Source organism: Macrotis lagotis, chromosome 1, assembly GCF_037893015.1.
Source record: "Macrotis lagotis isolate mMagLag1 chromosome 1, bilby.v1.9.chrom.fasta, whole genome shotgun sequence".
NCBI classification, from domain to species: Eukaryota; Metazoa; Chordata; class Mammalia; order Peramelemorphia; family Peramelidae; genus Macrotis; species Macrotis lagotis.
The window spans coordinates 796,213,053-796,227,407 of NC_133658.1; the positions used below are offsets into that span (position 1 = coordinate 796,213,053).

General features: G+C 36.0%; 1 protein-coding gene across 1 annotated transcript in view; it reads right to left on the minus strand.

The window, feature by feature from the left end:
• LOC141507110 (myelin-oligodendrocyte glycoprotein-like) overlaps positions 1-14,355 on the minus strand; it is a 67,547-nt gene that overhangs the window by 13,320 nt on the left and 39,872 nt on the right. The window contains exon 4 of the mRNA XM_074214493.1: positions 10,905-10,957. Coding sequence (XP_074070594.1) covers positions 10,905-10,957 — 53 coding nt within the window. The remainder of the gene's footprint in view (positions 1-10,904; positions 10,958-14,355) is intronic.

Here is a 14,355-nt window from a genome sequence, read left to right on the forward strand (position 1 = left end):
TCTCTTTTAAACTGTATTGATTCAATTCATTCAGAAGTTTGCTAATGTAATGTAGTTAAACTTTTCTCAATATTTTTCATTTGTGATGGTCTCTATTCCTTGTTTGGTCATGAATTTTCCAGCAACCATTTCACAGAAAGGAGCTTCCTTACATTTACATGATGTTTGAATTTATTGAACTTTCCATGTTCGTTTTTGTGGGATATTCTTCCAAAACTTCTTGGTACCTGTTTTGCAATTTTTCTAGGACAAAGTGTCCTTCTCTCACTCATTTTTGTAGTAGATTCCTTGTAGACTCTTGTTTTAAGGTTTTTGGTTATCCAGCCCTTTTCACTCATTGGTCTTTCTTTTTTTCCTTGCTTACCTATGATCAGAGAGTTTTGATAAAAATTTCTTTATGATATAGTGTACCATGGAGTAATGATGAGCCCTTTGGATCTAATTTTTTTTTTAGGTTTTTTTTTTTTACAAGGCAAATGGGGTTAAGTGGCTTGCCCAAGGCCATGCAGCTAGGTAATTATTAAGTGTCTGAGACTGGATTTGAACCCAGGTACTCCTGACTCCAAGGCTGGTGCTTTATCCACTATGCCACCTAGCCACCCCTGGATCTAATTTTTTTTTTTCAAATTTTTCCAATCTACATCCTCCACAATCTTTTAATTTTAAAATGTTATGGCTTTTTCTCCAACTTTATATTTTCTTGATCCTCTACGGTCAGTAGAGTTTTTGACACAGTGGAGTTTCCCTTTCTATATACAGATTTTTTCTACTCCTACCTTTCATGACACTGCTCTCTCCTGGTGTCCCCTCCTACTGAGTTGTACTCTTCTCATTTCTTGAGGTATTATCTCCTCCCACTTGATAAAACTGAGTGTCCTCTAGTCATTTGTTTTTGGTAATCTTCTCTCTATATACCCCCCCCCCTTCTTGTTGATCTCATTAGCTCCCTTTGAGTGAATAAAAATCTTTCTAAAGAAGACTCCCAAATCTCTACATTAAAACCAATGTTTCTTGAGTTCCAAACTTAAGCAAATTACTCAACAAGCATCTCAAGATCAAAACATCCATGTTCTCTCCCTTAAAACTTCTCCCTCAATTCAACTTTGCTCCTTCTATTGAGAACACTGGACTCTGATCTCTTCTTTCTCCCTCACTTTTATATGTCAATATTTCAGTTATCAAATCTTGTCAAGTCTATATCTGTTATTTCTCTGACATTTACTCCTTTTTCTCTACTTATAGAAAGTCTTCTTTCCCTGGTTCACAGACCTGACTCATCTTTCTTGGAGTATGAAAATAATGTTTTTCCCTAAAAAACAAATATTCTTATTGATAGATTTTCTATAAATTGTCCTTTTTTGCAAGGCAATGGGTTTAAATAACTTGCCAATGTCACACAACTAGGTGATTTTAAGTGTCTGAGGTCAAATTTGAACTCAGGTCTTCCTAACTCCAAGGCTGATATTCTATCTATTGCACCAATTAGTTGCCCTTATAAATTGTTAATATTTCTACTAGTGTCGCTCCTCCTCTGCAGAGATCCCTACATACTTTTTAAGAGGTAATATTTTAAAACTTGAAAAAAGAAAAGAAAAATCAAACCATTAGCCAAAATAATCAATGCCTTGGGGAAACGTTTGAAATTATAATCAATATTTTACCCCCCCATATACCTTCCATATCTGCAAAGTGGTAAGGGAAGGGAATTGCTTTTCCCATCATCTCTTAGGTTAGTCCTACTCTTTAAAGCTCCAAAATTTTCTACATTGAGTCGCAGAGATTAAAGAGAAATTCCTGCAGATGTGTCAGGAAGATTTTCCATCTGTCCTTGTAAATTTGAGCAAGTTGACACTGAATCCTGTGTTTCCTATGATGCTTACCTGACACAAAATATGTTGCCTGAATGTTTTTGGAGAAATGATTCTTTCTTGCTTGGACTGCACTCTTTGGAGGTTGATTCACATACTATACTTTCCTAGGTTATGCTTTGGAAGGGGTACTTAGTAAATCATTGTAATCACTTCACAATTTTTTCCTGATTCAGAAAAAATCAACAAAGAACATAAACTGAAAGTATTTTTTAGTTAATTAATTTCATAAATTTGTCTTTCATTTTCCACAGAAATATATTTGACTTCTTTGTTTCAAAACATAATTGTTCTCTACAGGAAGACAATAAAGCAGATTTTGAGGTAAAATTCAGAGAAGAAGAAATTTTCTCAGAAAAAGGTAAGCATCCCTGAGAAAATGCCATTCAAAAGGATAATATAATTCATGTTTATAAATTATTTATTCCTAGAAAGTAGTCTTAGAGACAGCTAGGTGGTGCACCAGCCCTGAAGTAAGGAGGACCTGAATTCAAATTTGACCTCAGACACATATTTGCCTAGTTGTGTGACCTTGGGCACTTAACCCCATTTGCCTTAAATAAATAAAAAAAAATTGGTCTTAGGACAACTTAAGACACCTAAGACTTCTTAAGACTCTTAGGATTAGTGTATTCACTTTGGTCTCCAAGGTATATTGCCAAAAGTCAAGATCCAGTGAATTCATTTGTATTAATAGAAGGTCCCATAATTTCATGGTGCCTGGTGTCCTGTGCTTTCAAGCCATTTAACTTAAGAACAAACAAGACCTTTAGTCTTTCATACCACTACTTTGTCTAGGGCAACTTCCCTAGATCATGAAAAGTAAATTGACCACATGGAACTGAAAACTTCAGAACTGAAAACTTCTAAAAGCTCTGTCGCCTTTGCTATGCAATAAATTGAATCACAATGAGATTTCAGTTTTTTAGACATGGTTTCCCATTGTGATTCAATTTATTGCATAGCAAAGGCGACAGAGCTAGTTTATTTAGTATTCATTTTGGATGATTAATCGGACACAGAAAGAACAGATGATAATCATCAGGTTATTTCACCCTGCAGAAGTTTTTACGAACTGAAAAATACTTTTCTTGTACAGTTCAGATAGAGCTGATGCACTTGTATTGGAAGAGGGGTGAGAAAAAGCATTTCAGTTATGCAAATAGCTATGGATGGAGGGACAGGGGTGGGCAAAACAGAGTATTGAAACAAAGTATAAACTTAGTTAAATGGAAAGGGAGGGTCTAAGGTGCAAAGTCACTAGACCTAATGACATCAAGGGATAGAACAGGAAAAATATGAGAAGAAAAACATTAAAATCAGTGAGTGGTGGCACCATGAAGTTGATGGTTAAATGAAAGTATTAAGAAAGAAGAAAAGAAAGGTAATATGAAGTTAGGAATGATGATCTTGGTTTTTTGAATATGTTATCTTCAGAAGTATCATTTTAGTTTCTGTTCATCATGACTTTCCTTCTTGATGAGTTCAATAGACATCATATCAGGCATTCTGTTAGTATTTACATTGGTTCCATGTTATACATTGATCTCAGTTGAATGTGATGACAGAGAAATCATATCCTTAAGGAAGAAAAATAAAGTATGAGATAGTAAAATTACATAATAATATAATACTTTTTAAAAATGTTTTTTAGTTTGTGTGTTTTTTTAACTTAAAAATCACTTTTCAGATATAACTCCATTTTCATGGAGTTGATGAACTTACTATTTTTTTTTAGATTTTTTTTTTGCAAGGCAAATGGAGTTCAGTGGCTTGCCCAAGGCCACACAGCTAGGTAATTATTAAGTGTCTGAGACCAGATTTGAACCCAGGTACTCCTGACTCCAGGGCCGGTGCTTTATCCACTGAGCCACCTAGCTGCCCCTGATGAACTTACTATTGATGGAGATTGGAAGAAAAAGCATTTTAGGTATGAGAGTGGTTAGGTATGGAGACAGAGGTGGACAAAACAGACTATCTACAGACTATATTTAGTTAAAAGAAATAGAAGTGGCTAAGGTACAAAATCACTAGACCTGATGAAATCAAAGGATGGAGTTGGAAGAAACTGAAAACCAAAACATTATTAACTGAGATTGGGGGTAGTTAGGTGGCATATGGTGCAGCTAGGTGGTACAGTGGATAGAGCCCTGGTGCTGGGATCGGGGGACCTGAGATCAAATCTGACCTCAGACACATTACCTAGCTGTATGACCTTGAACAAGTCACTTGACCCCATTGCCTTGCAAATCCTGCCCTCCCCCTCACAAAAAATTAAATAACTGTGGCTGATGGTATTATATAGTTAAAGATTTTTTTTAGGTTTTTTTTTTTTGCAAGACAATGGGGTTAAGTGGCTTGCCCAAGGCCACACAGCTCGGTAATTATTAAGTGTCTGAGGTCAGATTTGAACTCAGGTCCTCCTGACTCCAAGGCTAGTGCTCTATCCATTATGCCACCTAGCTGTCCCCTCTAATTAAAGCTTTAAGAAAGTATTAAGGAAGAGGACAAGGAAATTACTGTCAGACTAGGAATGATAATCTTGATATTTTAGACATGATATCTTCAGTCATATTGACTTCTGTTCATCCTGGCTTTCCTTCTTGATGAGTTCACTAGCCCTCCATATCATTATCATGCTACTTTTCAGAAATTTATTTTGGTTTGAATTTTGAAAATTAAAAAGAATACGGCCCCTTTGTAAAGTGGTTAACATCTCATAGATTCAGGCTTTCTCATAATACTGCCAGAATTTTTAATGACTATTGGACAGTGAGTGACTCTGTCATACACTGTAAATTTTTATGTAACCAATGTGATAGTAGCTAATCCTTTTTCAAAAATTGTCATTGTACTCCTGTAGGAGCATTTATTACCAACCTTATACCTCACGATGCTACTTATGCAAACTTGGTTCAACAAGCACTCAGCCTGACTTGCCTCTTACCAAATGCCCTCTCCACTGTGCTTGTGAATGATATTCACTATTATCTCTAGAGAAATCTTTAGTGTATAAAAAGGTAATCATTAGAATATAAATTCAAAAGTGCATTAGCTTATTGATTTTATTAATTTGGCTTTCCTTTTCTTATTTTAATTATATTGAAAAACGTTTGTTTTCTACAGACAGAATCTGAACCATAATTAAAGGACAAATTCCTTGAACCAAAAAGATAATCCTAAAAAGGAAATCCATCTTGAACAGGTAAACATTTCTGAGATAGGCAACATCCCTGTAAAGGAAAATATTAGTTTTATTATTATTTTTATTTGTTCTTTTTAAGTGGTTTTAATAACATGTATTGGACTCTAAACTGTGTTGTCATAAAGCAGTGTCCAGAATACTATAGAAAATGTGCATACAAGCTTGTCTAGGTCCCTAATTGCAGGAGACATGCATAGTACTCAGTATATTCAATTCCTTTAAGAACCAAAATATCTCTCCTTTGGTATGCTACTTTATCAATGAGGGAAAGTTTCCAAGATCATGAAAAGAAAATCGACAACACAGAAGTGAAAAATGAAGAGATGAAATTTGCCTTTGAAATCATTTATTCCAATCCCCAGATTCAAGGCATCTCTTTTTTTCTTGACTTGGATTCCCATTGTAACCCAGTTTACTGCCTAGTTTATTTAGCATTAATTGGGAATATTTAATTAGAGACAGAAAAAATAGATGATATTCATCAAGAAAGTTTATCCTACAAAGTTTGTGTTTTTGATTTTGAACTTAGAATCTTTTTCATGCATAGCTGTCATGGAGCTAATGAACTTAGATTGTAAAGAGACAGAAAAAAAGCATTTCAGATTTGAGAAAGGCTATGTGAGGGGACAAAGAGACAGACAAAATAGAGTGTGTGCAACAATGTATAAACGTATTTAAATGAAATGGGAGTGGCTAAGGTACTAAGTCACTAGACCTAATGAAGTCAGGGGAAGGATTAGGAAGAGAATAAAAACCAAAACATGAGCACTCGTGAATGATAGTGCTCTGAAATTGATGGTGCAAATGAAAGTATAAAGGAAGAAAAAAGAAAAGGTAATTAATATAAGACTAGGAATGATGATCTTGTTTTTTTGAATGTGATGCCTTCAGGTGAATCATATTGGTTTCTGATGATGAAGGGTTTCTTTCTTCAGGAGTTCAGAAATCCTCCTCATCATATTTATTATGAAACTATTCACAAAATCATGAGAATTTCTAGAGTGGAGAAAAAAGACCCCTTTTTAAAGTGGTTACACCTCTTCCTATGCAGGCTTTCTGGGTATTCTGCAGGATTTCTCAATGACTACTGATGGCGAATGGTTTTGTTATTACTGGAAAGTGTTCTTTCTATTGCAGCTGGTTACCAGAGGTATACCCTGAAATGGCTAAAAGATCTCTAGTTAGGGGTCTCCAGTACTCTGGATATAGTTATTTTTCAGAGGGACTTAGTTGGGATCTCTGATAACCCAGTCCCTGAACAAAGGATCATTTTTAAGTCAAGATTTTTTACAAATTTGCTCAGGAATAGTAGAAGACAATTAGAACAGGTAACACTAATTGCCTGCCTCGGGGAGAGCAGGGTGAGTTTAAATAGGAGATTCAGATCATTTCCCCCTACCCCCCTGTCCCAGATATCAAGGTATTGGGGTCTTGATCTACTATGTTCTCAGGGAAAAATGGATGAGGGGATGATCTAACTGCAAGTATGATCCCTGGGAGTTTCCACAGGCCAGAGGAAGGAAATTATTCTCTGAAGAAAGATTATTCACGGGGCTCTGGATATAGGAAGGTTATCTTCTCATGCCTGTTTCTAGCCAAGTAAGGTTGAAGGATTCTCTTGTGACTACATTTCTATGCCCAAGCTCTTGTCAGACTTACCTCAAATTCAAAGTTTATTTAACCCCAACACTATGACTATTAGTATCTTACCCAAAATCTTCCTTACAAATGCATCCATATTGGGGCAGCTAGGTAGCACAGTGAAATTTGGAAGAAACTCCTCCTCCTTTTAAAAATAGTTTAGGTGGCACAGTGATTAGAGCAAGGGCCCTGGAGTCAGCAGTACCTGAGTTCAAATCCAACCTCAGACACTTAATAATTACCTAGCTGTGTGCCTTGGGCAAGCCACTTAACCCCATTTGCCTTGCAAAAACCTAAAAAAAAATAAAATAAAAGGGAACAAAAAAAACCCCATCAGAGAGTAAAAAAAGTATAAATAGATTTTTTAAAAATGGAAAATAGTATGTTTTTCTCCATGGTTCTTTCTCTAGAAGTGGATGGTAGTTTCTATACCTTAGGATCATCTTTGATTATTGTATGCTAAGGAGAGTTTAAGTCCATTATATATATTTGATCCTTACAGAATGTTGCTATTAAATAATTCATAATCAAAATTTGCCAAAAGGTTAGAAAAAATTCTCTAAAAACATTGGGTTTCCTTTACTAACTTCCAAAATAGCAACACACAGAATATGACAAATGTAGAAACATTTCCAAGGGCTCCCTCTCATTAATATCTTCCCCTCTCACAACCCTTTTTTGGGAAAGATCAGACTTGATTGAAACACAATTGACAAATACAAAATCTAAAGTGACAACTGATTTTAAAAAACTTGCTAGTTTTCTTAAAGAAGCTAAACTTTTTAATAGAAATTTTAAAAACTTTGAAAAATTGGGGAAAATCAAATTTGAATTTTTCCAATGATGAAAAATTTCAAATATTCCTCAATTTGCTATTGGTTGGTTCTTGTCCTTTATTATTGAAGACCTGAAATGACATCACAACTATGTTTGAGACAAATGACAGTGTGTCCCAACTGTGGCTAATTGATCAGACCAAAATGAGCTCAGAAGGCTCTATATGCTCTACACCCACAGGTCAGGCACAAATAAATCCACATGAACAACCTGGTACTCTATAAACTACATATATCATCATTCTTTTGAGTTGCTTCAACTATTCTGCCTTTCTCACTGCCATGCTGGGCAGTTCTGCACCACCAGTGGTTTTTCTTCCCTATGCCATACAATCAATTCTAAAGTTCTTCAAGTGGGGTCAGTCTTTCAGGGTGTCTCAAGTACTGCTTCTTCTAATCCCTTCCTTGTGAGCACTTGCCCTGTGTGAGTTTCTCCATAAAATACTATTTTGGGCAAGTGTTCGTCTGGTATTCTAACAAACATGTCCAGCACATCATAATTGTACTTTCTGTAAGTAATGTTGGAATGCTATGTTAGTTTATAACTCAAGGAAAGGACCTCCACACTTTCTGGTATCTTCTCCTGCCAGGTGATCTTCAGAATCTTCAGAATTTACATAGAAGCAATGCAGTTTCTTGACATGGTGCTGGTAGACTGCCCACATTTCACAGGTATATATAGCAATGAGTTCATCACAATGGCTCTGTAGTAGACCTTCAGTTGGGTAGTCAGTCTAACCCTCTTCTCTCCCACACTTTCTTTTAGAGCCTCCCACAATATGTGTGTCAACTTCATTGTCAAATGTGTACATCCCTGGAAAGAACATTGCCAAGGTAAGTGAACTTGTCCTTCAGTACTCAAGACTCTTTTCCATTTGTTCTAATTCATGACTCTACATAGGGATGGTGTGGGGCTGACTGTATTTTCTTAGTGTTAATTATTAGACCAAAATTAGTACAAGCAGCAGAGAATTCATTCATATTTTATTGCATCCTCAACTTCGGAGGCTGCATTGAGTGCATAATAATCTGCAAACAGAAGAGATCATACATCAACACTCCCTCCCCACTTAGGTCCTGGCTTTTCAAATTGAAGAATTTGCCATCAAGTTCAGTAGCTGATCTTGAGACCATTGTTCATCCTCAAGCAAAGGCATTTGATAACATGGCTGAAAAACACTCTTCAATTTATAATTAAAGTTCTTTTAAAATCATTGAAGCTTATTACATCTGGGACACTAATGCATTTTTGGTGGAGCTGTGAACTCATCCAACCTTTCTGGAGAGCAATTTGGAATTATGTCCAAAATGCAACAAAAACGTGCATACCCTTTGATCCAGCAATGCCACTACTGGGTCTATACCTTGAAGACATTATGAAAAAGGGTAAAAACATCACCTGTACAAAAATGTTCATAGCAGCTCTGTTTGTGGTGGCGAAGAAATGGAAACTGAGGGAATGTCCATCAATTGGGGAATGGATTAACAAACTGTGGTATATGTATGTGATGGAACACTATTGTTCAATTAGGAACCAGGAGGGATGAGAATTCCGGGAAGCCTGGAAGGATTTGCATAAACTGATGCTGAGTGAGATGAGCTGAACCAGAAGAACATTGTACACCCTAACAGCAACATGGGAGTGATGACCAACCTTAATGGACTAGCTCATATCAACAGGGCAACAATCAGGCACAATTTTGGGGTATCTGAGGTGGAGAATACTATCTCTATCCAGAGAAAGAATTGTGGAATTTGACCAAAGACCAAAGATTATTACCTTTAATTTAAAAAAATTTGTCGTCTTATATAATTCTGCTATATCTCATACTATATGTTTCTTACTTAAGGATATGGTCTCTCATCACATTCAACTTAGATCAATGCATACTATGGAAATGATGTAAAGACTAACAAACTGCCTTCTATGGGGGGTGAGGGGAGGGAAGCAAGATTGGGGGGAAAATTGTAAAACTCAAAATAAATAAAACCTTTCTAAAATTAAAAAAAGAATGGATTTGAAGAATAAAAGATCAGAGATGTGATCTTATATTTTAAATTTTTAAAAAAATTAAATAAAAATTTAGATCATTTAAAAAATAAAAGTTACAATGCCTCTGCAAGGACATAAGAAATCTCAGAAACACATTCAGACTGATGGTTCAGTTCCTGATGAATTCTGTTTCCCTGGTTCATTATTAGACCCCTAGGTTGCCCCACCTGACATTCTATTTATGTCCGCTCATTTACACAACTGTCCTTTCAAAAAGACTATATTGCTGTTTTTCAAGCAGTCTTAATTGTTTGGTCCCTGTCAAAACAAACAGAAAGCTTTTCTGTTTCTTTTAAGAGAGTAATTTTCTCTCCTTCAAGATGATGTAGTTCAAAAATGTATCCCTTTACCAGAAAATCTTCCTTCAATCACTGCAACCCAAAATGGGATTCTTTCTACCTAAGCCTCATGCCAAGGGTATTATAGATTCTCTTATGTGCCTAATTTCATGAAATTTGTCCTATGATTGGCCTTTAAATAAGCAGCATTACTAAAATGGACTGACTTAACTTAGCCTTGAATGTTAGCAAGCTCCAGGACTATCTTACAGAAAGAAGAGTCAGACACTTATCATAAACTCATTTTTGTCTGCTGTTCCATGGAAATCAATTTCCAAAGTTCTCCTAGTTCCTGCCACAAGTGACTTTGGAACTTCCAGAAATTCTTCTGTAGAAGAAGCATCTATAAAGGCACAGGCACATCAATTGAGCCCAAATTTTATATCATAAAACCTGGCAATTGAATAATTGGGTCTTATATTTGTGAAGTGGGCTGTGTGTGCATGTTATGTGTGTGTGTGTGGGGGAGTGTTTGTGTGTGAAGGGTGATGAGGTAAATTAAGATCAAAGGCAGATGTGAAAAAAAAAGGAAACAAGTCAGTTCAATTTTCATTAAGTGAATTCAGGGTTCCCTAAGAGATTCTTTTCTGAATAAGAGAGCTGATAGTCCAGTTATATGCTACTTTACTGTGACCCCTTCTAAAAGTCTATGTCCAGGTTGGTGTGATCTATTTTAAGAAGGTCATTGAACTTCCTGGAATTTTTTTTTCCTGTCATAAGGAAAATGGACTGCCTCAGGATCAGCAATTCTTCAATCACTGAATATCTTCAATTAGATAGTGGATGCCCATGCATTTCATGAATATTTTGCAAGAAGTCTTCCTGTAGGTCATAGTTGAGATGATTTGTGAGACCTCCTGTCACCCTTAGATTCTTTTTGTCAATCCTTATGACCTAAACTCATTGAAGCAGAGAAGTTTATTCTTATTGAGTCTCATCTATCTCTTGAGATTCTCTACTCACCTGTAGGTCTTTACAGTCAATTCGAACCCAGAAAGTGTGAATCTCATGCTGCTCTGATTCAGAACACATCTCAGATATATAAAGTGGAGTCTCTTCCTCCCTATAGAACAGGTTCTAGGATTCCTGATATTCTTTGCAAATGTCTAGTCCTTCAGGGTTCTGTAGGTGGTGGGGTCTGAACTGCTTAGGAAAGACAGCTAGTTTTCCCAAACAGAAAATGGATCTGAAACCCTCTATTCTGAAAGAAATCTTGTCATTCAGGCAAAAAGAAAGGAGTAGATACTTGCTCCCATCTTCTAAGGAGAAAATGTTGGCAAAAACTGTGACAAAATCAGTGGTGAGGAGGTTTTCAAAATCATCCTTACAGATGGAGTGGGGGAACTACTCTTGGACTTCTATAAGTATCCTGAGCTTCTGTTTTCCTGAGGAAAGAGACTGAGAATGGGGATCTTCAAGGTCAGAGGCAAGAAAGCTTATTTTACCACTTTTGTACTTGATCTTCATCACACACATAGGTGAACTGGCAGGGGTCAGGATACAGGATGAAAATTAAATACACACTTAAATTTTGGTCCATAACTGAACTTAAGATATGACACCTTTCATTTCATTGTCCTGATTATTTACCTCTTTCCCATACAACATATCCTAAACCAAGTCCTTTCATTTGTCTAACTCACAATCTCAATGATCCATTATTTTTAAATATTATGGTAGTAATCTGTTTCATTGAGTCTATTCTGTGTGTTTTATTATTTGTATCTACACAGAGGAACAAGGAGTTTCTGACTGGCAGACACTGAATCATCAGGTCTCAGGTCAGTGTGCCTGGAATTTCATGACTGTTATTTTCCCCCCTTTCCATTAATGGGTAAGAGACAGTTGTTCCCGATAACTGAATTCAATTCAGCTAACATTTGCTAAAAGGCTGTCATGAAGAGAAGGATGGGGAATGATGGCAACAAGGCAAAGAAAAGGCAGGAACTTGCCAGCACCCTTCCAAATACTCTTCAACCAATTTTAACTTTTATTTTTTTAGAAAGATTTTATTTATTTTGAGTTTTACGTTTCCCCTAATCTTGCTTCCCTACCCCACCCCCACAGAAGGTAGTATGTTAGTCTTTACATTGTTTCCATGGTATACACTGATCTAAGTTGAATGTGATGAGAAAGAAACCATATCTTTAAGGAAGAAAAATAAAGTATAAGGGATAGCAAAATTACATAATAAGATAACAATTTTTCTTTTTTTTTTTTTTTTTAAGTTAAAGGTAACAGTCCTTGGTTTTTGTTTAAACTCCACAGTTCTTTCTCTGGATACAGATGGTATTCGCCATCACAGATAGCCCAAAATTGTCCCTGATTGTTGCACTGATGGAATGAGCAAGTCCATTAAGACTGGTCATCAAGCTTATGTTGCTGTTAGGCTGTACAAGGTTTTTCTGGTTTTGCTTGTCTCACTCAGCATCAGTTCATGCAAATCTTTCCAGGTTTCTCTGAATTTCCTTCCCTCCTGGTTTCTAATAGAACAATAGTGTTCCATCACATACATATACCACAGTTTAAGTTATTCCCCAATTGAAAGACATTTACTTATTTTCCTATTCTTTGCCACCACAAACAGAGCTGCTATGAATATTTTTGAACTAAAGAAGTTTTTATCCTTTTTCATGATCTCTTTGGGGTATAGAGCCAGTAGTGGTATTGCTGGATGAAAGGGTATGTGCATTTTTGTTGCCCTTTGGGCACAATTTCAAACTGCTCTCCAGAAAGGTTGGATGAGTTCATAGCTCCATCAGCAATGTATTAGTGTCCCAGATTTCCCACATCCCTTCCAACATTGATCATTGTCCTTTCTGGTCATATTGTCCATTTGAATCCAACCAATTTTAAATGATACCTCAAAGTAAATTTTGAGACAGCAAAACAGACAGAAAGATGGGGTCAAACAATTTTCCAACCTGAGATTCCTTAGAAAGTCAGCAGTAAAGTTCTGTTGCACCAACGTGAGGGTGGAGCACAGCTCAGCATAGGAAACACCTGGCAAGTCAACAGCAAGCCTTCAGGTGTCTATAGGGCAGTAAGGGGGGGGGGCAACTAAATCTCCAGCTGTGGTAGTTTTCACAGCCCACAGAAGGTTAAAGGAATCTGACAACTGAATGAGACTACAGGGATTTCCAGGTCTCTATTACTCAAACATAGATCCAGAGTGTAGTCCTGAATCACAGTCATGGGACATGGAGGAGTAAGGGCATATTAGAGCAATTCCAGGATAGGAAAAAAATTGCTTGTGATTATTCCCAGACCAGAGTACAAAACAAGAACAACAGTTCTCTTTAGATCATATCAACTTGGAAGAACTAAAAACTTATAGAAACCCAGAACTAGTTCTGAAAACAGCTGCACAAAAAATGTGAGGCTTGAGACAGTGCCCCTTGCCATCTTGTGATTAGAGCTCAAATTTAACATAAATTTAAAAGGGAAGAAATAAGCTGAAAAATAAGGAAACAACAAAAGTATCTGACCATAGAAGGTTACTATGGTGACAGGGAAGATCACAAAACAAACTTAGAAGAAGATAACAGTCAAAAATTGCTATATTCAAAGCCTCACAGAAAAATGTGAATTGCTCCCAGGACTACAAAGAATTCTTGAAAAATCTCAAAAGATTTTTATAATCAAATAAGAGAGATAGAGGAACAAAACAACTGGGAAAAGAAATGAGTGAAGCATGAAAATCATGAAAAAGAGGCATCACCTAGGTAAAGGATTCACAAAGGGTTTGAAGAACAGAGGAGTGTTAGAAGAAAAAGTAGTCAAAGACAGAAGCAGAGAAAATATATCGTTTTTTAAAAAGTCCCATTGGAGACTGCAAGCTTATTACAGAATTCTTGGTGAAGGTGTGAATTGATAAAAAAAAAATATTCACGGGGTGGCTAGGTGGCACAGTGGATAAAGCACTGGCCCTGGAGTCAGGAGTACCTGAGTTTAAATCTGGTCTCAGACACTTAATAATTACCTAGCTGTGTGGCCTTGGGCAAGCCACTTAACCCCATTGTCTTGCAAAAAAAAAAAACCTAAAAAAAATATTCAGGAAAACCACTTGAAATTATGCTAAAACATGATTAAAACCATGGGATCATATTGCTAGGCAATAATTACAATATTAAGAATAATTAAATGTATATACATATGTAGGTAGGTATATATGCATATGAACATTTATATCCTTCAAATACTATTACAAAAAGTTCTGAAAAGAATATTACATAAGTGAAAGTATATGTACATATTTTATAAATATATATTATATATATTTACATATTGACTGAATACTTTTTGTGTTAGCAAATATTTGGGAACTATTTCAAATAATTGAATAATGATGATAATTAAATAATTAAAATAATAGAATATTACCATTCCATAAGAGGTGTTAGGGGGCAATTAA